Source organism: Ambystoma mexicanum, chromosome 13 (genome assembly GCF_040938575.1).
Source record: "Ambystoma mexicanum isolate Mex_15411 chromosome 13, UKY_AmexF1_1, whole genome shotgun sequence".
NCBI classification, from domain to species: domain Eukaryota; kingdom Metazoa; phylum Chordata; class Amphibia; order Caudata; family Ambystomatidae; genus Ambystoma; species Ambystoma mexicanum.
The window spans coordinates 613577181-613602623 of NC_090938.1; the positions used below are offsets into that span (position 1 = coordinate 613577181).

Sequence of the window (25443 nt, forward strand, 5' to 3'; positions counted from 1 at the left end):
TTGCTTTGCTTGTTATTAAAGGCTTTACAGTGAGTGTTGCTTATCCACTCCCATGGTGCAATCAGTAAATGTATGTGGCAGTGAATAAAAAGTTTGGGGTGCGAGGTGGATGAGACAGTTTTGTGTAAGCATAGGTGACAAAAGTGATAACAAAACAAGAAACCTGTTTATTGTCAATGAATGTCTGCAGTGGGGTGCATTTAAAACAACTCTAGTAACAGGGGGCCTAATTCAGGGATAGTCCTAGCAAAACTCGGACGTCTAGTCACCCTATTGCAGCTGCAACCATTGGCGGCTATTTAATGACACTATGGACGTGAATGGCAAATGGGTTTCCTATGCTTACACAAAACTGTTGGCATTACCAATGCTTGTTTGTCAACGTAGCAGAACAGAGGACGGCGCATAGTCACTTATGCATACATGCCAACCCTCAAGATTTAGGTGGGAGACTCCCAATTTTCCGATGAAAAATATTGCTATTTTCACTTTCTCCTGCCTAAATTAATGCTATCCCAATGCATTACTATGGCAACATTAATTTCTCGCGATCTCTGACGAAATCTCCCTTGCAGGTGCTTCAGAATGTTGGCATGGATGCTTATGTGGTCATTTTGTTTAGCCCACCTTTTGCCTTCTAGCGCCCACTTGCCATAACTCACTTTAATGTTGACTTCAGTTTCTTACCATTTTATACTTCGAAAATAGAGGCTTGTTTATCGACTAGAGCTTTGTCTTACTGTGAAGCAGTTAACTGTAAACCCTTTCAACTTGCTCTAGTGTGGAAAGTTCTCACAGGTTTCCATTAGGTGTCCCCAGTGAGCAGCCCACGGTCACAGACAGCGCACACAAGATGGCGGCCCCCACGCCTCGCTGAATGTGTGCTGGAGGCGGCAGCTCTTTGTCTCACAAGACTGCAAAACACACGGATTACCTGCAGGACCCCCGGAGCGTCAAACTATAAGGGCGGGGGGGCTAGACAACATCACTCCGCGGAGAGACATTGCTCGGAGAAGGAAGAATCGCTTTCTTTACACCCTCCGTTGTTGCTTTCTCTATAAGCCTATTAAGTTTTTTTTCAAACTAATGGCAACCTTTCATTGGTATGTATCGGATCGTGGGGCTTTGGGTTATGAGGGAGGGGTCGGGTATAACGTAGCTGCAGTGGCATGCATTCCTGTTGACAGTATTTAGGAGGGCATTCCGATTTTTAATGCCCAAATAACATGCTTACAGGTCTTTTTCCGATGTATCCTTCTTTTAAAACATTGCGATTTTCAGGAGGGAGTTGAATTTCGAACTGTGTCCGTTTTTCTCACCTGAAATGACCCATCTCCCAACTTTCTAATACTGGAAGTTCTGCCAAAAGGAGCGGGTGGGAATAGACCTCGCTAATTGGGTATTTGCTTACTTTATTTAATGTAGTTGTCCTGGTCAAGTAACCGGGAGTCCGCCTGCTCCTGGCTTTTCTGTTTATCAAAAAGTAAAACTATATATTTTTTTTGTTTTTTCAATATTTTTAATTTGTTTCGAAAAATAGATTTTATTAAATTCATGTCCCCCTTTCCAAAACCTCCAGGTCTACAAAACAAAAGCGCATCGCTATCAGCCTGGAGACGGTGTCTAACACCAGGTCACCTCTTGTGCTCGCATCACTATAGCCTCCGTTTCGCAGCGCACAATGCTAGCGAATACACGTAATCGAGCCAATTAACTCAACTGGCAGCTGAAATGCTGACACGTTTACGCATGCCGACTTCGTGCAAACCTATACAAGTAAACGGAGCATAGATGTTGTCAGGCGCGCCTACATTTGCAGCACTTTTGTGGGCATTATACTTTTGTGTTTAACTTTCAAATTGCAATGCCCAAGGGAATTCAGAGTAAAATGATATAAGATCGGCCGAGCCATGGCGCCTGCCGCTTGACACATTTTAGGTATTACAAAAAAAATCGATCTGAACTGGGCTCAGCCGCTTGTTTATTTTCAGATCCTCCAGAGAATCTGGACACAATGGAAATTGCAGCACTGCGCGGTATAAATCCATGGAACGTAACATACCTATATGTTTAGACTGCCCAGATCTCTGTGAACTTCAGGCAATATTCCCGGCTAGAACTTTCTCTGACTGCCATTTCCTACCACTGCTCAGAATTCAATTTACATGGTCTGCATATCGGAAACCGTCATGAAACGATTGCGGTTGTTTTGCGGAATATACGAGTTGCGGTTGTTGCATTTTCATCCGCCCAGCGCTATCAGGTGCTACACCTTCATTAAGTGGGACAAAATCTAGTCATAGTTTAGTTTTTGCCTTCTGGTACTTGTAGTTTTTGCTTTGGCCATTATAAACACAGAACTACACCTCCCCAAGATGGAAAGAAACACCATGACTAGATTAATTAAGTGGCTGAGAAGCAATGTAGTATATTTGATGTATTTAACATTTGTAGAGCGTGCCAAACCCGTGGGTATCTGGGCGCTGGAAAGCTTGTAATATGCATTACAGGAGTTACCACAGGCAACAAGGATAACATGGGCTTGACATATATCATAATCAACATATCTACAGACATGAGATATTTGCAGATGCACTGGTCCAGTAGGTATAAACATGTAACATAATAATCGATATTTGCGTGTGCAATCTTAGTCACATGAGTAATTTACAGATGAAATAGAGCAGATGTATTTACAGAGGCATATTGTATAGTGAAGATACTGTAAGCATTCACATATAGGTATAACAATAGGCCCAAAGCGACATTATGAAAATTAAATGTGTATAGAAAGACTTTTTGATGCCCCCCAAGAGTTGCAATACAGGCACTGAGAGATGATGTCCCCTTGCTTGTAATTATGACCTCTATTGTTTTATTTTTGTTTAATAACCTTTTAATTCTTTTATACAAATAGCATGGAATCATTGTTTTATTTAAATAGGTGGATAGTTAGTAAAAGACTTTATATCGGTGCAAAAACACTAAACCATGTACATGTAACTTTATATCACTGCATTAGGCAATTTGCCTTCAAGGAGAGAGGACTGTCTTTATCTTATTTGGAGAAGGTTCCGTTGCACTTTTGGGCGAATGTCACAAGATGATAGCAAGTATCTATGTTCTTTTGAATAAGGTTGGGCCTAATGTGATCTAGTGCAACACGGTTGGGTATGTTCTGAGCAGGAGTGATCTATTAGAAAACATTCTAATTGTGTTCTTGGTTTGTAGAAAACCTTACACAAACATAAATGCAAACAATTGAAATCACACTTAATCCTTATAAAAATAATTGGATCTTAAATCACGTTCACAATATGTGCTGAAAGCTAAAATCAACATTAGTCTGTTCCAAAATCTTCAATTTTGATCATGACTTCACTGTAAATGCATTTAAAAGTTACTCTTCTAAGGCGATTTAAAGAATGACATACAATACATACATGTTTTACTATTTCAATTGTATCCTTACAAAAACGACAAACGCCTATTTCTAGGAATGCCTGAACAGGCTTCCAGAATTTCCCTTATGTGTAATTCATTCAAATGAAATTGCATAAATGGTCTTGTCTAATACCGACTAAGAAACTATGTCAGATAAGGTTAAACAAAACGAAATTTGACAGTTATTGATATGTTTCTTTTCAAAGAAGATATAATTAGGAAACCAGTCCCGCCAGAGTACTTTCCTTTTTAAATCGAGAAAAGTGAAATCATTAAAATCTTTGGAAGAATAACGGATTAATTACATATACGCCTCACAATCTGCAACGAAATTAGAAGTTGTACAATAACTGTTATTCATAAGAATCTCTTTACCTGACAAAACAATTATCCTCTGCCATCTGAATTTTGCTAGGAAGTTTCGTTTTCCAAGCGTAACTGTAAAATAAAGGGCCTGATTCATGGAAGTGTTTTATAATAGCGCAGTCCCATAGGAAAATGGTGCATGAATCAGGCCAAAAGTAACGTTACGCCTTTCTTGGCTCTCCTCACTCCAAGAAAGAGCTTTATGTGCATTCAGATAGCCTTTCAAAATCCTACCCTCCCACAAATGTAACTTTTTCAGAGGTAAATAAGGTAAACTTTAAATACCATATATAAGGTTTGGGCTAATTCTTTAAATATATTGTACTAGTAATGGATGGGTGGGAGCAGATACCCCTCATACTCTAGGTAAAACCTTTTTATCGTGGCCTCAAGGGGAGGACTCTTACTTTCTTTACTTTGTAACTAGCTTCTCCCGAAATAGAATTTATAATCGTAAAGTGCACGCATGGTGTACTGGAATACGTTTAGGTATGTTGTGGAGCAAAATTGATATTTTAGTATAACTTTTGCTCTACTGGGAGAAGATGCTACCTTTTTTGAAAGTGGGTGTGGTCTCCTTGAATAAGATTAGATCTATTGGATGCAGCGGTGGTCTATTAAAATGAGGTTAAATCCACTTGGAGCACTGTTGGTCTATTGGAAGCCAGTGTTGTATATTCAGAGTAAATGTGGCCTGTTGAAGTCAGTGTAGTTTTTTGAGAGAAACTATGTTCTGTTGAGATCAGACGTGGCCTTTTGGAAACAGAGTGGTCTATTGGAATAATCAGGCTTCTACTGTGAGGAGGATTGGCCTGTTGGGGGCCAGTGTAGTCTGTTGAAGGCTGAATTGTCAGTTGAAGTAAGTAATACATTTTGGGAGGAGGTGTAGTCTATAGTAAGATAATATGGCCTGTTTTTATGAATGATAAGTAGTAATGTGCATTATGCTGGATCCTCTGGCCTCCAGGTCCTGTTACAATAAGTGCGATTACCCAAGTTGGTAGCGCTCTATTTGTGGACATCAGAAGGCAGAAGGGCTACAGTGGTACTGCCTAGATGCAAGCCTGTCATTGTAGTGCACACTTTTATCACTAAAGTGGCCTCGGAAAACTCTGAGCTATTTACCTTGCAAAGGAAGTGTGGCCTTGCCCTTTTCTCGTGGCTGGATTATCCTGAAATATTGTAGAAGTTGCTCCGAATTTAAAACTCTTATATAGCCTCCTGAATAACATAAGCACTCTTTAAAATAGTCAAGATTGGAGATGGCAGCAAAAATTCTTGATTTGCAACAGCTGTTCAAGTGATACAGATTATCAGATAAATTGCTCTCAACCAGCTGAGTTTAGTTGAGCTCAGACGAGTTGTACTGGTTTGGTCTCGGGTAATGTGGGTTCAGTGATCTGAGGTGCAGCCATTGGCACAGTTTACATGATGTATACGACTATGGATTGGCCGGAGAAACAGGGAAAATCAAAATGTATGTGGGTGTCAGGCAAGGCTGCGTCCTTGCCCCCAGTTTATCAATGGGGTAATTGCTTTACTTCTTGCAGAGCCCACTCATGCACCATTGCTGGTGAACAAAAGGATTCCGATCCTCCTATTCGCAGATTATGCTGTTTTGCTTCCTCTCACTCCCCAGGGCCTCCACAAGCAATTGGCCATATTTGCGAGCTTCTGAAAGGATAATGGTCTAAAGATAACTGTGCAGAAAACGCAGTCGATGGCATTAACCAAAAGTATGGCTAAGAACAAGCCACGCCCCGTTTTAAGTCTTGACGGTGGCTGTATTGAGCAGGCCAGTCAGTATGACTATTTGGGAGTATGCATGAGAACCAATTGCTTGTGGAGTGACCAAGTCAATAGGGCAGCACTTAAGTTGACAAAACAATGTGGGGCTGTGCTGAGATTCACACATGATCATGGGGCCGGCCCAGTGAGTGTAGTGTTGCAGATCTACAAGAGCCAGGCAGCCTTTTATCCGGAGGAACTTTGGGGTATGTGCAACACCAGCACGTTGCAGGAAGCAGAACATACATTTTTAAAATCCATCCGAGCCTTCCAACAAATGACCCTAATGCCCCATTTTTTGGGGAACTGGGCCTGCAGAGTATTGCTTTTATTTGTAGATTGTGACCTGTGTTTTTATGGGTTTGTTTATAGACCAATCCCAATTCAGGTAATTACAGACATGCAGTAAAAGACCTCCTCTTGCAGCCAGGGTGCTCTAATTTGCCATGGCTGATGGCTATAAAGAACGAGTTGTTGGTGATGGATTGGGAAACATTCTGGCAATATCCTCATTCAATCCCATCAAAATTCAAGGTCCAGTTAAAAAGGGCTTATGAAAGAAGGTGTGAGACCTGCATGTTGTTGGTAAACGCAATTAATCTGTCCCAGTATATTTTAGGGAAACCAAAGCCATTCCTTGACCTATATTTGGATAGAATGCGACTGACTCTATGAGAATTCTTTACTTGAAACTCTGCATTGGCATTTTCCCCCTAGCTAGTGTCCAGCATAAGTGGAATCCAAACAATTCACCATCTTGTCCAGGCGCTGTAGCAAGCACTATGCACTTTGTCTTCTTTTGTTATGAATATCACCATATCCGGAAGAAGTACTTGAAACCTTTGTTTAATCAAATGTGTATCAGAAGGGTGAGCCAGGCTCTTCATTTTTGTTTGGCCGGGGGAATGAGCTGGTGACCCATTGTATTGGGAATTTCATATGGCGTGCTTTGTGTAGGAGATTAAAACACCACAGTTGCATGAAGGCTGATGTTTAACATTTGGCAAATACTTGTCAAGATTTTAAATATTTTAGCCACTTTCTGACTTGTTCGAACATGCTTGTTATTAATCCATTCTTGTCTCAAGATTTATCGTCTGTCACTTTTATGATCCTGTGGATCGAAATAAAGTTATGAAACATAAAACAAAATTCTATACCAGAAACAATCCCTTCAAATGCATAGTACTGATTCATAATACACAATTGGCTTACCACCACCGACAAAATCCTGCTCAAAGTAGCCTCCTTAACACACAAATGCCTCAATAATGCAGCCCCTGCTACTTAGCCGACAGAATAAAAAGGTACACCCCTAACAGGCCAACCAGATCCACCACTGCTAACTTACTTACAGTTCCCAGATTCAATCGAACCAAAATGGGCGGCAACAGCTTCCAGGTGAAAGCAGCCCAACACTGGAACTCTTTACCACCCTCCCTTAGGACACCTCAAACCTATCCCCACTTTAGGCACAGCTACATTCAGTGGTTAAAGAATAATGACCAATAACTGACCTTGCCTTTACTAATCATGTAATCGTGTATACCTGTAAACTGTATATTACTGCATCCATCGCAACTGTATCAACCTATGTACACACTGTAAATTACTGTACAGCACTGTAACCAAGCTGAGAATAACCTTGCTGCTCCTGCGCCCTCATACCTTTTGAGGCTGGCACGCAATATAAATAAATAAACATAAACAAGCAGACACTAAACATTTGATTGGTCGATTGCTATTCAATATTTTCTTATTGTGCCCTCTCCAAAAGCACACTTATTATGTTTCTGTGGCATTTATATAGCGCTCCTATATATCATTGGTATGACCTCTAAGCGCTGGTCGGTTGAACGCCTTCTGGGACCGTAGTCCAGGTTAGTCGAGAGAGTAGGGTGTCAGAGTGCTTGGGTGCACCAATTATGTGCGCAGCTGATGCGATTGGCTGATGGTAGCTGCATCCTAGCATTCGGTTTGGTGGTATTTGATATCAGTTGAATGTGTACAGTCTGGAGGGAGGTCACCAAGACAGGGTTTTGGCTGCGTTAGGCCTGTGTAGGACGCTTGTGTGCAGCTAGGCCGATTTTCGTGGGTATAGCTGCATTTTATCAGAATGTTGAGGTGTTCATGGAGTATTGCTCGTATGTGAGCAGCTAGGCCGAATTGATCAAAGGGTATAGTTGGGCTCTAATTGTGTGTTGGTATAGAGTAGAGAGTGAGCACAGTGATATGAGAGGTGAGTGTCGGGGTGGAGTTTCGATCTAACAAGCTCAGTATTCCGGATTTCAGGTGCGCGTTTGCGATAGCTACGTTCAGCGGAAATTTATTTGTGACTTAATAGGCGCATTTGGTGGCGTCATTGCTTGGGATCTCATTGAACATTTGTCATCGGGTTGCAGTTCTCGGTCGCCTTAGATGGTCTTAGTCGGTTTTAAGGAAAGAGACAGGTTTTTAGAGTGTTGCGGAAGGTCATGTAGTCTTGGGTGTGTCGAATATGAGGGGGGGAGTGAGTTTCACAGAGTTGGGCCAAGGTTGAGAAGGCAGATCCTACAATCCTTACCGTATTAGAGGTTGCAATAACTAGAAAAAGGGAAGTGCTTGATCTTGGGGTGCGAGATGGGAGGTAGGGGTTTAACTTCTCTTGTATGTACGTTGGGCCGGTCTTGTGCACTGCTCGGTGGGTAATGCATAGGGTCTTGAAGGTGGCCCTTCCTCCGACTGGGAGCCAGTGCAGGGTTCGGAGAATGAGTGAGATTCGGCCTCTGTGCCCCAGGGCGAGGAGGTGTTGAGCGGCAGCATTTTGGGCTCTTTGGAGTTTTAGTTCATATGCCAGTGCTCCCAGTATAGGGAGTTGCATAGTCCAGACTCGTCAGAACAATAGACGTAACAGCGGCAATTCTGTTGGGGTAGGAGAGGTAAAAAAAATGTCTAAGACGTTTGAGGTTATAGTGACAGCATTTTGAAACATTATTGATCTGATGGGAGAGGGTTAGGCCAGAGTCCATTGTGCAGCCTAGGTTTTTGACTATATCGGAGGGGGAGAGTTGTGCCATGTGTGCAGATATGGGAAAAGGGCAGTATTGCTGCACACCATGATTTCTGTTTTGTCAGGGTTCAGAAGGAGGTGGTTTCTTGTCATACATCGGTCAATATTGCAGAGACAGGCTTCAAGGTCAGGACGTGGGTTATGGGTGGGTTTGTCTTGGGAATTCATAGGATAATTTGGGTATCGTTGGCATAGTTGTAACAGGAGAGGTTGTGTGCGCAGATGGTTCCCGGTAGAGTGGTTAGATAGAGGTTGAAAAGGAGAGCAGAGAGGCATGTGCCTTGGAGTACTTCAGTGTTCACTGGGCGAGCAGTTGAGACCAAAAGGGGAGAGGAAGGCGATTTGTTTCCTGTTGCTGAGGAAAGAGGCATGCCATTTAAGTGCCGAGTTACGGATTCCTATGGAGTGGAGGTGGTCAAGGAGAGTTGAGCGGTTAACCGTGTCAAAGGCTGCAGGGAGATCGAGGAGATTCAGTGCTGCGCAGCCTTCAGTCTGCCGTGACCTTGAGATCATTCCAGATCGAGATCAGAGTGGTTTCTGTTCCATGTCGCGGACTGAAGTCTGATTGTGTGAGGTTGAGGAGTTTGTTGGATTCTACAAAGCAGTTGGGTTGGGAGTATGCAATCCGGTCAATGAGTTTTGCGAGTAATCTGGTGTTGGAGATAGGTCTGTAAAGGTCAAGGGATGCCTTTTTTAGAAGTGGCTTGACATGTGCGATTTTAAAGGCTTCAGGGATGATGCCAGGCGTGTCGTTTAGTATGACTCTTGTATGTTCTTCTGCGCAGGTAGAGGAGAATATTTCTTTCCGAAGAGCGGCGGGGTAGGGGTCGAGTGGCTACCCGGAGAGTCTGCTGGCTGATAGTAGGTCAAGGAACTGGTCTCTGGAGATGAGTTTGAAGGAGTCAAAGGTTGGTAAAGTGGGCATCGGGGCAATGGGACCAGGAGGGGGTTGGTGTAGGGTAGGGGGAGAGCGAGGACAGTTTTGTGTTAAGGGTTGCCGTCCTGTCAAGTGCGGTGTTGTAGAAGTGTAGCGAGAGGGAGTCGCAGAGTGATTTTGTGGGAGTGGATTGGGCAGAGGTGCAAGTAGGTTTTACGAATTTGTAGATTATCTTGTGGAGTTCTTTGCTGCTGCTGCCACAGTTCAGAATGTGTTTATTGTAATAGGCTTTTTTAGCCTATCGGATCTCGGATTTGTAATTACGGTGGTGGAGGGCGTACATGGATCTGCTGAGGTCGGTTTTAGATGCTCGTCATTTGCGTTCAAGAGTTATTTAGTTTTTTGACTTTTTTTCAGGTGGGGCGTGAACCATTTGGGGGACAGTCCTTTCTGTGCGGTAGAGGCGTGCGAGGGGGGTGAGAGGAGTTAGTGGTTCATTAAGCCAGGAGTTGGAGGAATCAACAGTTATGGGTCTACCATAGGGCAGCGTTTCAGGGGGATGGAGTAGCAGGGCTTCAGCTAGGTCGGGGAGTATCTTGACTTTGTTCCAGCATTTGTGATCAAGGGTGGAGGTAGGGGGAGCTCTAGGAGGAGGGGCAGGTGTATGGATGGAGGAAGGGATGGCAAAGTGGTCAGTCCAGATAAGTGGTTTGGGACTAGATATATAAACCAGGTCATAGGAATTCAAAATCGCAACGAGGGTGTGCCCACCTGAGTGGGTTGGGCCAGTGGTATGTTGGGAGAGGTTGAGTGCATCAGTGCTGTCAACCAGTGGATGGGTCATGGGTTGGTGGGCATGTCAAACCAGATATTGAAATCTCCCAGGAGTGTAAGAGATAGGTGATTTACCTGAAAGGTGGCTATTGAGTCAGAGATTGTTGGCGAAATGTCTTTCGTAGCCAGGGGGTATGTAGAGGAGTTGGAAAATGTGGATGAATGTCGATGATAGCAAGAGATTTACCAGAAGGGATTCACAGGAGGCGTTGCATACCTGGGATTCGACGAGTGAGATGGTGAAATGGGGTTTGTAGAGGATTGCCACTCCGCCAACTCTGGAGGGTCTATTGTGGGCGATAAGTGAGTAGCCAGGGTGAGGTGAGGCCTTGTGTGAGACTGGTGCAAAATCTTCTGAGAACCAGGTTTCAGTGATGAAAATGAGGTTGGGATTGTTGGAGGATAGTAGGTCAAAGATGCTGTCTGCCTCTTGTTACGGAGCAGGCATTAAAAAGGATGCATGTGACTTTGTGAGGGGCAGTGGTTTTTGTGACGCTCATCACAGGGAGTGCTCGATTGGCATGGGTTCCGGATGAGGTGGGGCATGTGGTAGGATAATTCTGGGTGATAGAGACTGGCAGAGGGGGTAGAGGGGAACTGGTTACCTGTGGACTTCGAGTGTCTGGTGCGAAGGTTACATCGATGGGGGCGGAAAAATTAGGCAGGCGGTGGTAGTATGATGAGGAGTGGAGATCAGGGGGAATTGGGAGGGTGGTGAGTGGATCACTTGAGGTGTGGGGGTTTAGGCGGGTTGTTGAGTCTGGAGGGCGCTGGAGGTTTAGGTATAGTAAGTGAGAAGTCAAGAGCAAGGGGGTAGAGACTGGAAGAAGGGATAGGAGAGGGTCTGAAAGTAGGGGAGGCAAAGGCTGAGAGGTTGGACCGATGGAGAAGTGGTGAGGTATGGAGGGTTGAGGGAGAGGACCAGCCACTCGTTTGGCATTTTGTGGGTTTTGGTGCCATAGAAGTGTGGGAGAGGGCAGGGGAAATTAGAGGGGGGGGGTGAAGCAACCTTTTGTAGAGAGGGCGAGACAAGCCGCTTTAAGGGAAGGGATATGAAAGGGGCGGGTCTGTGAGCGGAGGTCAAGTAGGGGCTGAGGGAGAGGGCGGCATGGGAGGTAGGTTGGGAGGGTGGGGGAGTTCCTCAGTGAGCACAAGGGTGGCATGGTAGTGGAGGGGGACTTATGATGTTTGAACCACCAGAGAGCTTCTCTGGCTTGTGAGTTTGATATTGGGTGGGGTGTCTGGATGGGGAGTGTGGGGATGTTCTCAATAGATGCTAGAGAGAAGGTGGATGTTGATGAGTTCGGGTGGGTTGAGATGTGGGGATGAGCGTTTGAGGAGACAGGTGTTTGGCGCGCCAGAGTGCCCCTCTGATCTTGGAGTTGGAGGAGGAATGATGGTGCAAGGGTGGCCAGGCGGCGTCCGGATGTATTGATGTTCGGTTGCAGGGGTCTTGGGATGTGACCAGATGTGGGATAAAGGGGGGGTTCATGAAGTTGGGTGCTAGAACATGGGTTATGTGCTGGAAGGGCTGCATTAAGGGGGTTGGGGGGGTGATATGGTGCAAGGAGGCCAGGAAAGAGGACAGGTCGGAGAGAGGTGGTCTTTGTTGAAGTGGAAACCCCATTCCAGGGGGAGGTTATGGGCAGCACCTAGAGATTGATGTACTTGTAACAGTAGATGCAGTGACTCTAGATGAAAAACCGGCGTATATATTCTGGACAGTTGGAGAGGGTCCAACAGGGGTCAGCAGTAGAGTGCAGCCAACTCTAGATGTAATAGCACAGCCTAGATTTGGGATGCCTGCAGAAAGGCCAGAGGGAGAAAGGCCTAACACGTGACACGAGCAAATACAGTAACGTAGATGTAATGCCAGTGTCTAGATTCTGGACAACTGAGCAGTGGGAGAGAGTTAAACGGGACAACAGTAGAATGCAGCAACTCTTACATGCAGCGCCTAGAATTGGGACACCTTGACAGAGCGAGAAAGGCCCAACTCGGGCACTAGCAAATGCAGGGATAGAGACTGCAAGAACCCTAGATGTAAGAGCAGCGCCTAGACTCGGGGCATCTGGAGAGGGGGAGAGAGGCCTAATACGGGGACAGCACTAAGTATAGTAACAGAGAACCTAATAGCTCACTAGTAAGCAGCAGCGCCTTGACTTTGGACACCTAGATAGTGACAGTGGGATTAAGAAGGGGACAACAGTATTGCAGTAACAGAAGGTGTAATAACACTTAATGTGACAGCAGCACCTAGACTTGGGGAACCTGGATCGAGGGGGAGAGCTAACACGGCGACAACAGTAAATGCAGTAGCAAGTAATATACAATCACCGAAGATGTAACAGCAGCGCTTAGACTTGGGACACCTGGATAGAGGCAGAAGGGCCTAACACAGGGGCAATTCTATAGTGGCACTCTATAGATGTGACGCAATGCTGTATTAAGTTTTCTAGGCATGCGACACATGTCAATATTCACTGTTCGCTATGAGGGCAATGTAGGCCAGTATTTGCATTACTATCTCAGAGTGGGGCTTTCTGGGTGTGAGTCATTGTACCAATAACAATTTCTCTAAGTATGCGACGCAAGCAAATAATCCACAGTACTATCGCAGTGTGGCACTTTCTAGGTGAGAATCAATCTAACATTAAGAATCTTCTAGGTGTGCGACACAAGCTTCTTAAAAGGGTAAGTTGAGTGGCAGGGCTTTCGGAGTACAGCGATTGCTCTACTCCATACCCAGGCCACACCTACCTTGGTAGTTGCTGCTGGTTGACGGCTGGCCACTGGCTTCCCCTGCTGACCCCTGCAGACACAATCTGGAGCAGCCTCTGTTGGAGCCGCCCTTTGCCTCGGGGCCCTTAGCCACAGGGGCTGCCCTGGGAAGGAGAGTTATGAGCAACGATCTGACCTATCGGGATCAGGGGGCGGGCTGGGAGCCAGAGGGAGGAGGGATGGAAAGGGAAATAGAGAATCCGGTGAAACCTAAGTGAGCAGGCCGGCGCAGGGGGCTGAAACAATCGGCAAAGTCACTAAAAACTAAGGCCCATCAGAGGACGACATTGTTGCCTGATGATAAAATCCAAGAATTGCTCTACAATGTAGATTGTGATTGGTTGAAAGTATAAGTATGCACAGCATGCCCAATCTTTCACTCCTCAACTATACACAAGAGGCCCAAATTGGTTATTATCTGAGTCCAAATAGATATTTCACTTATATATTGTAAAAATAGAATAAACTTTTATATGTACAACATTTAAGCAATAAGCCCCCTTATCGCTTCAAGTAATGACCCGGCACCCATCACCTGAAGTGTTCATGCCCCCCCTGCGAGGGGCTTATTGCGATTAGTCCCTTACCTTGTTCCCCAGCAGGGAAGATGGCGGCCTCCAGCCGTGAGGACTCTCAGGGCGGCGGGATTACCGTATGGTAATTCCCCCAGTTCCGCGCCTCCTCATTGTCTGGAAGGCTGCAACCCCTCCCCCCCCTGGGTCCTAATATCCTATAAATAATATGTACACATATCCTTTATAGCATTTGAGGACATTTTTTTTGCTTTAGGCCTGCCTGCTGGAAAAAGGAGTGTCATGTTTATAAACTCAAAAGTTTAGGATAAGAGATTTCACATAACTTTTTCATGGGGGCTACACTATACAGTGCAGCTGACAATGTATTTCCTAAAATGTGGAATGCGTTAGACAAGATGTTTAAGGTTGAATTGCCACACATGTATGATTTGTGGGCTTCAAGTCTTGAACCTGAGTTTCAGAGAAACCGTTTGCATGTGCATTACTGCATGTAGAATACTGTATTCTCACATGCTGACAGCACATGTAACACTCGGCATCTTAAATTAGAAAAAAAGTAACGCAATCCAAATTGTAGGCTTTTAAAATGCTGGTTGAACGTACAAAATACTAAGATTGCCTTCTCAGGAGTTCCCGTCCTAACACAGTGAATGCTCGTGGCAGCTGCACATGAAAGCAAGGCGACGAGTGCCTTAAAACGTTTGTTTTACCTTATTTTATATGTATTGACTCCTTTTTGAAAAAAATATTCTTTATGAATTGCTTCCAGCTACCCCACACAATTCCTCCAACTCAGGTGTAAGCGTTGGCATTGCAGTCCACAAATCATACATTTGTGCCAATTCAACCTTTATATATTTCCTAGTAAAATGTACCTGTATAAGGACACTCATAATGAAGATTCCCCCTGCTAATAGCGCAGGGAGCTCTTGATTCTATTAAAGACAAGGAGGCGAGCATTAAGCTGCTTCTTTATTTTCCACTCTCCAGCAGTTTCAACAAATATAAACTTTGTAAACTTTTCATTTCATAAAATGTAAAATTTGTTGTTTTTTTTTTTAAACAAAACCTCAAGTCCCATGAATCCTGTAGTCCCATAGTCTCTGTCCATGTGACCTAGTCCTTCCTGTCCCTTAGTCCTTCCTCTTCTTGACTGCTCGAACTGCAATCTTTTCCTAAACTGTGTAACCAACTGGTCAACTTGATCCGAACTTCTGCTCAGAGCTGGATTGGCTTCTCACACTTGAACTTGCGAGCTCGCTCCCGGCAATGCGGTTCTGTAAGCGTTTCAGCTGTTCTTTTGCTCATCCCCTAATGTCAGGAGGAAACAAAAGGTACATATTAGGGCGGGGAATACACACCCTATTCTGGAAGGAATAATCATATTAATTATAGACATTGCATCAAGTCATTCATTTCATCGCATCTGCTTGTGTATTCGGGACGGGAATTTAATGCTCGCCTCCTTGTCTTTAATAGAATCAAGAGCTCCCTGCGCTATTAGCAGGGGGAATCTTCATTCTATGTCAAGACGGAGGCAAGCATTAAGCTTGTTCAAAGCTTCTTACTACTGAATCAGCTATTATATTGATCGGTCTAAAATAGAACGTTCTAAACGTTGAATCACTGGCCCAATCGGCTGCTTTCATGATGTCTTGCAACGCTGCGCCTTGTCCTAATGCTTTTGAGGCCATCGCTCCTCTAACTGAGTGCGCCCCAAATCTGTACATATCGATGCCTGCCAGGTTCATGATGTCTCTAACCCATCTCGCTATCGTGGCAGTAGCTACTCCCTTTTGTGGCTTTCTGCGTGCTATCAAAAGCTGGGTTATCCCTGCCGGCCTCACTTCTGCTGTTCTAGACTCGTACTCTCTAATACATGTAGCCACACACCACTTGGGGTGATCTTGCATATACGGGTAAGTAATTGATGAAGAGTCTGTTTTGTCCTTCTAACTATGTTGAATGTCACTCCTTCCGGACCAAAAGTGTTTCTATTGATCTCTGGAGCCTTCACGTCTGCTACTCTCCTGCATGATACCATGCACAGGAGCATAGCCAGTTTTCCGGATAACTGTCCCAGAGACAGATATCTGTTGTTTGGCTAATCTGCGAGAAATCTCAGCACTATGGAAACGTCCCATAAGGTTTCATATCTTGGCTGTGGAGGTTTCATAAATCTAATCCCTTTCAACGATCTGATCACTGCTATATTCTCTCCTATTGGGGTTCCCTCTATCGGTAGATGCGCTGCCGAAATTGCGGACCTATAGACTCCTATAGTCCTGTAAGCAATTTAGTAATTCGACAAGAGGGGCAGAAACGGGATGAATCTTTCTCCTTCTGCACCATGTCAACCATCTATTCCAAGCTGCGTCATAGCTCCTTCTGGTGGAAGGTGCCCAAGACTCGGCGATGAGGCTTGCAGCCTGCGCCGAAATTCCAGGGAGATTCCAGCGTCTCCTGCTTTCCTGCACGCCATCAGCAGCAGCGTCCCCTTCACTCTCAGAGGGTGAAATGATCCAGCTGGGTCCGTGAGCAGGTTCACTCCTTGAGGTAATGGTCTCGGATAGTCTATGAGAAGTTCCATGAGCGTCGGAAACCATACTTGCGATTTCCAAATCGGGGCTACTACTATGAGGCTCGCTGCTTCTCTGCGCACTTTTGCTAATACCCTGCTCATCATTATAAATGGCGGGAAAGCGTAGAGTGTCTGCTCTCTCCAGTCCTGCAGGAAAGCATCCGCCCCAGCTGCTGCCTGATCTAACCTCCAGCTGAAGAACCTTTCTTTCTGTGCGTTCAGTCTGGACGCAAACAGATCTGTGTGAATCGTTCTCCACAGTTCTTCCAGATGGTAGAATGTTTATCGATCCAGCATCCAATCGCTGGAGTCCGAGAGGTATCTGGAGTTCCAGTCCGTAATCACATTCAGCGAGCCTGGCACGTACTCGGCTACCACTGACGTCCCAGAATCCAGGCAGGTGTGCCAAAAATCCTTAGCTATCTCCACCAGCAATCTGGATCTCGTCCCTCCTAGATGATTTATGTATCTGACTGCTGAAATGTTGTCCATCTTCAGCAGAATACAGGAGTTCACTTTTCCTTTCGTGAAAGCCCTGATCGCAAATGATCCGGCTAACCATTCCAGACAGTTGATGTGAAGCTGGAGTTCTTCCGCGCTCCATCTCCCCCTGTCTGAAGATTCCCGCATCGGGCTCCCCAGCCTGCTCGGCTGGCATCTGACTCTATTATCAGGTCTGGACGGTCGCCCCCGAAGATGGCTCTCCCGTTCCATGCTTCCATATTCGCTAGCCACCACTGTAGTTCTGTCCTGGATTCCTGATCGATCTGAACTAAGTGATGATAATGCAGGCCCTGCCGTAGATGTTTTATTTTCAGTCTTTGCAGGGCTCGATAGTGAAGCGAACCTGGGAAGATTGCTTGTATCGACGCTGCTAATAATCCTACCACTCGAGCTACAGTGCGGAGGGAGATCACTGTTTTGCTGAGACAAGCTCTCAATTCCCTTTTTATGTCTCGTATCTTCCTGCCGGGAAGCTCTAGAGTAGCTGTCCTGGTATCCAGGATAAACCCTAGGAATTCTAACCTCTTGGTTGGTATCAATTCCGACTTCTCCTGATTCACTAGAAAACCCAGGGACGTCAGGAGCTTCACCACCCAGTCGGCTTGATAACAGAGAGTCTCCTTGCAGCTGGCCATCAGTAGGATATCGTCCAGATATATAATCATCCGTATCCCCTTCTCCCTGATTGCCGCTGCAACCAGTTTCATGATCTTCGTGAATGCCCACGGCGCTGAGGCTAGCCCGAAAGGCATCGTGGCAAATTGCCATAATTGCCCGTCCCAGTCGAACGCTAGGAAGGGGCGAAATTCTTTGTGAACTGGTATTGTCAGGTATGCATCTTTGGCTGGCGAGGATAGACTTCAATCGTCTTGTCTGAGTGTATCCCTGAGCTGATGGGTCCCTTCCATCTTGAAATGGTTGTAGACCACCCATCCGTTCATGTTTTTCAGGTTTATCACCGGTCTTACTTTGTCTTTCCGGTGGACTAAAAACATAGTGCTCACGAATTTCGGGGGCAATTCGCATTACTCTATCGCTTGTTTTTCCGCTAACTTTTGCAACTCTATGTGTAATAGCCTTTTTTCTATTTGGGTCATGGCTAGAGGACGGGGAATATGACTCTGAACGGGGGTCTATATGAAGTCTATGTGCATGCCTTTCACTGTTTGCAGAACCCAGGCATCGCTGGAAAGCGAGCGCCAGTTCTCCCAGAATAGTGCTGTCCTCCCCCCCCCCCCCAACCGGAGGGTATGCAAAGACTCTCACCTGTGGGGAAGTTGTGTCCTCTTCCCTGTCCTCTGCCTCTTCGACCTCTCGGTGGGAAGAATGCATCTGGTTGCCTGTTCTCCCAGTAGGTGTTCCTGTTTCCTTGAGGCCTTCTGAACGCCTGATAGCGACTGGTCGCTCGGCCTCTGAACCTTCCGGTCCTGCTAAAAACTCTCCCGGGAAAGATCTTTTTCATTGAGGCCTGGGCCTTTTCTAATGAGGTAAAGGTTCCCATGAACCTCCCCATTTCCTTGCCAAACGTGTCGCCGAATGTCCTTGCTCCGCCTCGCCTGCTTCATACGACGACAGGTCTCCTAGTTTGTTGTCAATTTTAAGCATAAGGCCTCTTCGGCATTCTGATGAAATCGCACAGTTTGCGTTGCCTAAGAGGCATACGGCCCTCTGCGCCCAGTTGGCTAGGACTGCGGGGTCCACTTCCTCCCCAGTGTCTTTGGCCCGTTCTGCCATGTCCATAATTTTCGCTAATGGACCAGCCAGGTCCAAGACTTTTTCCTGGCAGCTCTTCCAAGAGCAGTCTATGCCCTTCCTGTTCAACTTGGAGACGAAAGAGAGCATCTTCGGATTGAGTTCTGGTGCTTCCGCCACCTTGCCCGGTAAATCCGGCTTGGGACACTCCGCTCTCATCCCCTGCCTGACTTCCTTCTCTAGAGCCTTACACAACCTCTGCGTCATGTATTTAGCTACCCTCGGTGAGGGTACCCATTTGGAGGATCTGGGATTTCTTATTTCTTCTGGTTGAAACATATCTGATGTTTCCTCCTCCTCTAGGTTATTCATTTTCATGAGTTTTTTTCCTCGGAGGAGGCTGGCTCTCCTCGTCCCCTTCATTATCTGCTTCCTCCTGTGAGGAGGCCAGGGATTCTTGAGGATCCTCCTCTGGGGAGTACTCCTCTCTGCTGCTCATATTGTCATCCCCTGGGTAGGGGGTCTCGAGGCTCGGCACCTGTGTTTTCCTCATGAAAGCTTCCCTGAGCTTACTGAAAGTGTCCAGAGCCTCTGGGGCCATTAGCCTTGCCCCTTCCATCTGGCCCAGGGGGTCAGAAGAGTCGCCTCTCTTCCGGGCCTTGATACACCCCTTTGGACCTTTCGAGGAGGTACTAGTGGACGTGCTTCCTTCGGTGCTTGAATTATTCTTGCTCAAAAAGATCTCAATAGTCTGGAGTCTCTCCTGTAAGGGTCTAACTCCTTGAGCTACTGCCTCTGACAACAAATCTCCCAGCACTTCCTTAAAACTGTGGGCCAGGTCTTCATAGCCTGCATCCTCATCACTCCATTCAAAATTGGACATCTCTTGTGCTGACAGGTGCCTTGAAATTACCTTAGAAAGGTGTAGTGGCACGTCCACTGATTCGCTTTATGAGACTGCACCTTCTTTATTTCCAGTACGAGACTGTGATCTTTTAGGGATTCTTTTTACTATCCCTTGAGTGAGTACTCACTGAAAAAGCTTAGTATAATGAAAACCAGCTTAAACTAAGCAGAATACATGTAAATTAGGAGCTAATTCCTGCTCCGTATTACCACATGCCCGAAAATCTCCTTCGCACTGGAGAATTTCGAAATAGGCCCCTCCCCCCCCAAGGGTGGGGGCCTGTCATGCGAGCGTGATGCTCGTATTAATGTGGAGGGGAATCCCTCTTTACGCGAGCCACGCTCGCTCTCCGGCCCCTCCTCCACAAGGGTGGGGCCGGAGCTGCTCCTCTGCGCGGCCTCCACGAAGAATCCCCTCGAATTCCGAGGGTGGGGACCGACTATGCAGTACGCGAGCGGGGAAAGAAGAGCTTTCCCGCTCGCGACATGCTCCGCCCCCGCAAGGGTGGGGGCTAGCCTGCTCCCGGCACGTGTGAAAGCGCCGCGGGGCTTGTGAGGAGAAGGTCTGCAGGCCCCTGGGGTGCCAGTAGTGCGGCACGGGGCTGCGGATCCCTCTCACACCAAATTAACACGCCATCAGACAATTTCTCAATAAAACGCTGCGCGTTTATATAACAACATAAGTCATAACGTTCTATACAATACTACTAACACGTCGAACTATAAACACTGAGTTACGGAGCACCAAGAAAACTGTACTTAATCTTTTGGAGAGCAGAAAAAGAAGAGGAAGGACTAAGGGACAGGAAGGACTAGGTCACATGGACAGAGACTATGGGACTACAGGATTCATGGGACTTGAAGTTTTGTTTAAAAAAAAAGTTACATTTTATGAAATGAAAAGTTTACAAAGTTTATATTTGTTGAAACTGCTGGAGAGTGGAAAATAAAGAAGAAGCTTAATGCTCGCCTCCGTCTTGACATAGAATCTTGATATTTAAATTGATAACTAAATTGTTCATGTTCACATTTACAAAGATATGATGCACTATATGCATGCACCTTTACTATTTATGCCCAATATTTGGCAACAGAAGTGCTCCCGCATCAGAGTGCCCAAAGGCTAATCCTCTTGAATTACTGGCCATTGACTGTTCAAGTAGAATCAAAACCAGTTCTGCGCAGGAACATATCCTCTTTACCACACAAGTACCCCTGTCATGCCACATGTACCTGTTAAAGGTCTTCTCTGCAGCCTAGAAAAGAAAAAAAGGCCTTGGTCACAGTACGTGCCTGGTAATACATCCGATAGGCCCGTTCGGTTCTCAGTTACTGAAAGAGCTTCCGTAAATTCAGTTTTCTCCATGGACCAACAGCAGTCTCATTTTCTTTGTATACTCTTTGGTAAATACTCAAGAACATGTCATTCTCATTGTTTCTCAGAGATGGGCCTACCAAACAACATGTCATGGCTGGAATATTGTTTTAGTTTTGGCTGTTGGGTAGCCCTGTAAGCACTGGCTAGAAGCCAAAACCGTTATAGTGGGAAGTGAAGAAAGGGGAGCAGTGACATGTGAGGGGAAATTAAGCATGCTGGTGTCTGTTTATGTACCCACCCATTGATTCTCGTGCTAGTCCCAATGGCCCTTCTCACCCATTACCTGCCCTTGCCATCCAAAACAAATCTACTTGGCATTTATTGGAGTCTAGCTCCTTGCTTTCTGAGCAGCCTTCTGAAATCGAATGGCTTAATTGCATCTATAATTCAACTCCTGATTTAATACACTGTCCTAATGAAGTATGCCTTCAGCCATTTGATTCCTAAGTGGAATGTGGGTTTTTCAATAAATTCTGTTAAAAAGAAGCATTGGCAAAGCCAACAGATTGGGTTCTCATATAGGCATGTGATGAAATGACTGCTGCTCTGCAGGATTACCGAGGTGAGTAGTGGCTAAACCACCTATTCGAAGAGATTGTGTCCTCCGACGTATTCCTTATCTTAGATATCTCCTTCCAGCTCTGCTGGCCTTGGAAAATTTTTCTCTAGAGGGCGCTGCGCGTCGACGTCCGCCGAGTCGATGTCCCTCGACAGCCGCCGTATCGACATCATCCTGCCTATAAAGGCCGCGCGCAGCGTCCGTTGCTCAGTTCCGTTTTTCCACGCTTACTCAGTGCCTCGGAATACCGTTGCTCAGTTTTGTCAATTTAATCCTATTTACCTCGAGATATTCGATCCGTACTCGATGGCTTCCTCGTCGGAACCGACAACTCCTCGGTCCGGCTTCAAAAAATGCCGAGATTGTGGGAAAAAGATGTCGCTGACTGACCCTCACAGAGTTTGTCTGTGGTGTTTGGGATCTGAACACCATTGTTCGGAGTGCGAGGACTGTATGTCCATGACAGCTAAGGCCCTGAAGGAGCGTAGGGGGAAGCTGGAGAAAGGTCAGACTTTAAAAGCTTCTTCTTCCTCGACGAAGTCGAGACATTCGTCTCCTCGTCACCATTCGCGCTCCAGGTCTCGGAGTGGGTCCCATCACTCCTTGAGATCGAAGCACTCGAAGAGGAGACGTCGAAGATCCCCTTCTCCGTCCTCCTCTTCCTCTGTTTCTCCAAAGAGAATCCCTTGCCCCACGAAACATAGTTCCCGGGCTGAATGGGAGGAATTCTGCAAAAATATGAGCATCTTCGAGAAAGCGGCCTCGACCCCCCTCGAAGACTGCCGAGAACGATGCTCTGGTCGAAAGACCCGAAGGTCAAAACGCCGTGAGTCGCAGTACCCGGCGAAGGAAGCTTCTCGAACCCTCGAGTAAAGCTATGACCTCAAAACCTTCTTCGAAGGTTCCGTCGACGCCATCGACGAAGGTTCCGTCGATGCCGAGGTCGGTGTCTTCGACGCCGTTGTCAAAGGGACCTTCGACACACGGGTCTGTCGACTTGACACCATATTCGACACCGGCGTCGACGCCAAGGAAAGTCACGGTTACGACGCACCCAGTGGCTATCCCCAGGTCCTCGATGATGATGGCGTCGAGATTGTCGACTTCCTCGAGCAGAATCCCAATTCTGTCGAGGTCCTCGAGGCCTCCTCCTTTGTTTTCGACGCCACGCCCGAAGCCTTCGACGTCGACGACATCGACGTTTTCGAGGCCGATTACAGCAAGTTTGGCACCCTCTGCCTTGGAGATGGGGTTTACACCCTATGTGAGTTCAGAACAATTGAGAACTATGTCCTCAATTATGGAAGAGGGTGAACTATCTGAACAGGAAGACACATTTGAGTTGCAGGGACCTGCAACCCCAGTTAGAGAGGAGTTCTCCTCAGAAGAACGCAGGTTAAAGGATCTTCATGATTCTTTACATGAGGCAAGTGGGTTAGACACTTCCCCCTGAGGTGGAGTTTGCTAGGCCAGACCCGGGGGAGCATGCTGAAACCCCCTATAGAGCCTTAATGGCCAGGATCACAGAATTTATGGGGTGGTCTACACCTTCACAGACTTTCCAACAAGATGACCTCACGGATATTCTTGACAAAGGTCCACAGGAGGATCCTGTAGTGCCCTTTCATAAAGCTCTTCAGAGGAAGATTATGACGAACTGGGAAACCCCAGATGTCGTCCCGGCAGTAAATAAAAAACTGTCTACCAAATACAGGGTATCTTCTGCAGACCCAGAGTCTTTGTCAAAACACCCATCCCCAGAAAGTCTGGTGGTACAGGCAGCATCTTCTACTGACGTCAAGACTGCTTACCCTACCGTCCCACAGGACAGGGTCGATAAGAAATATGATGCTATGGCAAAGAAAGTTTTTTTGGCATGTAGCATGGCGTTAAAATCTGTTAATGCTACTTGCACCCTTGCTGGATTCAGCCATACACTTTGGGAGTGTGCTTCTACAGCGGCTGACTGCATCCCGGAGGGAGAAGAAAGGGAGGCGTTCCTAAATATCATACAGGATGGTAAAGACGCTATGTGCGAATCCCTCCAGACGGGCATTGATTCGGCTGACAGTATCAGCAGAGCAATGGCAGCAAGTACAACAACCAGGAGATTCGCTTGGTTGAGAAAGTCTGGTTTTGCCCCAGATGTGCAAGCCAGGCTCTTGAACATGCCATTCGATGGCTCTTCTTTGTTCGGGAAAAAGGCGGATGACAGTTTAGAGAAACTGCAAACATCAAAAGCAGCAGCAAAATCCCTAGGCGCTGCAATCCGTCAGACTCCTTTTCGTCCCACAGGAACCTCTGCGAGGGGCAAGTCCTTTCGCTTCTACTCCGCATTCGGAAGAGGTAGAGGACGACCGGCTCAAAGGGGACAAAGAAGAACTACCCGAGGTGGACGGGGTAGATATTCAAAAGCCGCAGCAACAGCAGGTGCCCCTTTACCATCTGCATCAGCCGCCCCAAAACCACTCTGAGGACTTCCCTCACAGGACACCTGTAGGAGGCAGGTTAACTCAACATCTGGCGGAATGGCAGGCTATCACGTCAGATGCTTGGGCATTGGAAACAGTTGCCCAAGGTTACTGCCTGCCTCTCCTACGTATACCTCAGAGTCCTCCACCGGGGATCAGCTCTCAGAAAGCTCCAGATCCGCTCCTCTTGCAGGAAATTTTGGACCTGCTAGAGAAAGGTGCCATAGAACCGGTACCTGTAGTGGAGAGGAACAAGGGCTGGTACTCCCCATTACTTTCTCATTCCAAAGAAAGACGGAGGACTGAGACCCATCTTGGACTTGCGAGAATTGAACAAATTCCTCAAGAAAGACAAATTCAAGATGGTAACTCTTTCTCAGATCCTTCAGGCCCTTCAGTTCCAGGACTGGTTGGTATCTCTGGACCTTCAGGACGCTTATTTCCATGTGCCTTTCCTTCTCAAGCACAGGAAATACCTGAGGTTCGCAATTGGCAACTCTCATTATCAATTTCGAGTGCTGCCATTTGGGCTGACCTGCGCCCCGAGGGTCTTCACCAAGTTAATGTCGGTAGTGGCGGCAAGTCTAAGGAGGGAAGGGATTCACGTCTACCCCTACCTGGACGATTGGTTGATCAGGGCTGCATCTTCGGAACAAGCTCAGATCCAGCTTAATCACGTTTGCCACTCCCTTCACAGACTGGGCTTCTCCCTCAATTTAAAGAAGTCACAAATGATACCATCGCAGAGACTCCAGTTCATCGGAGCCATCCTGGACACTTCCCTGGGAAAAGCCTCGCCACCAGAGGTGAGGGCTCAAGATGTTCTACAGATGGTTACCAAGTTCCAAGATGCCCAACGTCTCCCAGCCTTCGACTTTTTGAGGTTGCTAGGCCTCATGGCATCCTGCATTTTCCTAGTGCCAGAGGCTCGCCTGAGAATGAGATCCCTCCAGTGGGCACTGAGGACTCAGTGGTCACAATTCTCAGGAAGAATGACAGATCTTCAGGTTCCCGACAGGGTGGCTCGAGACCTTCAGTGGTGGGCCTGTCGGGGGAACATTCTGAAAGGAGAACAGTTTTGGCAACCCTGGCCGGAGATAACAGTAGTCACGGATGCCTCACTCACTAGGTGGGGCGCCCACGCCAACGACTTGACCATCAGCGGTCGTTGGTCTCCATCAGAGTCCAGACTACATATCAACCTGTTAGAGCTGAGGGCCATCAGACTTGTGCTGAAGGCGTTCCTGCCATCCGTACAAGGGAAAAATGTCCTGATAATGACGGACAACACAGTGGCCATGCATTACCTCAACAAAAGAGGAGGCGTAGGATCACTACCCCTGTGCAGAGAGGCGATGCAGCTCTGGTTTTGGGCAATCCAAGAAGGAATCTCTCTATCGGCAGTTCACCTAGCCGGAGAGAAGAACTTGACAGCGGACGCTCTGAGCAGGCAGAGCACAGTCTCCCACGAGTGGGAACTAGCTCAGGAAGTCCTTCAAGAGATCTTCGCCCTTTGGGGAACCCCTCAGGTGGATCTGTTCGCCACCAGTGTCAACAGGAAGTGCGATCTGTTCTGCTCAAGGGAATTTCCCCCGAGAGGACGCTTTCATAGTGGACTGGGAGTTTCCGCTTCTGTACCCGTTCCCACCGGTCCCTGTCATTCCTCAAATGATCAGG

At 46.7% G+C, this 25443-nt stretch overlaps 1 protein-coding gene across 6 annotated transcripts in view; it reads left to right on the plus strand.

The window, feature by feature from the left end:
* Window positions 1-25443, plus strand: part of LOC138521553 (zinc finger protein 385C-like) — a 1557348-nt gene that overhangs the window by 1264493 nt on the left and 267412 nt on the right. For 2 of the 6 annotated variants that reach the window (XM_069634481.1, XM_069634482.1), the window contains exon 1: window positions 844-1103. The exons of 3 other annotated variants lie outside the window; for them this stretch is intronic. In XM_069634481.1, the coding sequence (XP_069490582.1) occupies window positions 1087-1103 (17 nt within the window). In that variant the 5' untranslated portion in view covers window positions 844-1086. Of the gene's footprint in view, window positions 1-843; window positions 1104-25443 lie in introns of those variants that run through there. One more of the 6 variants, XM_069634486.1, reaches the window with a different exon arrangement.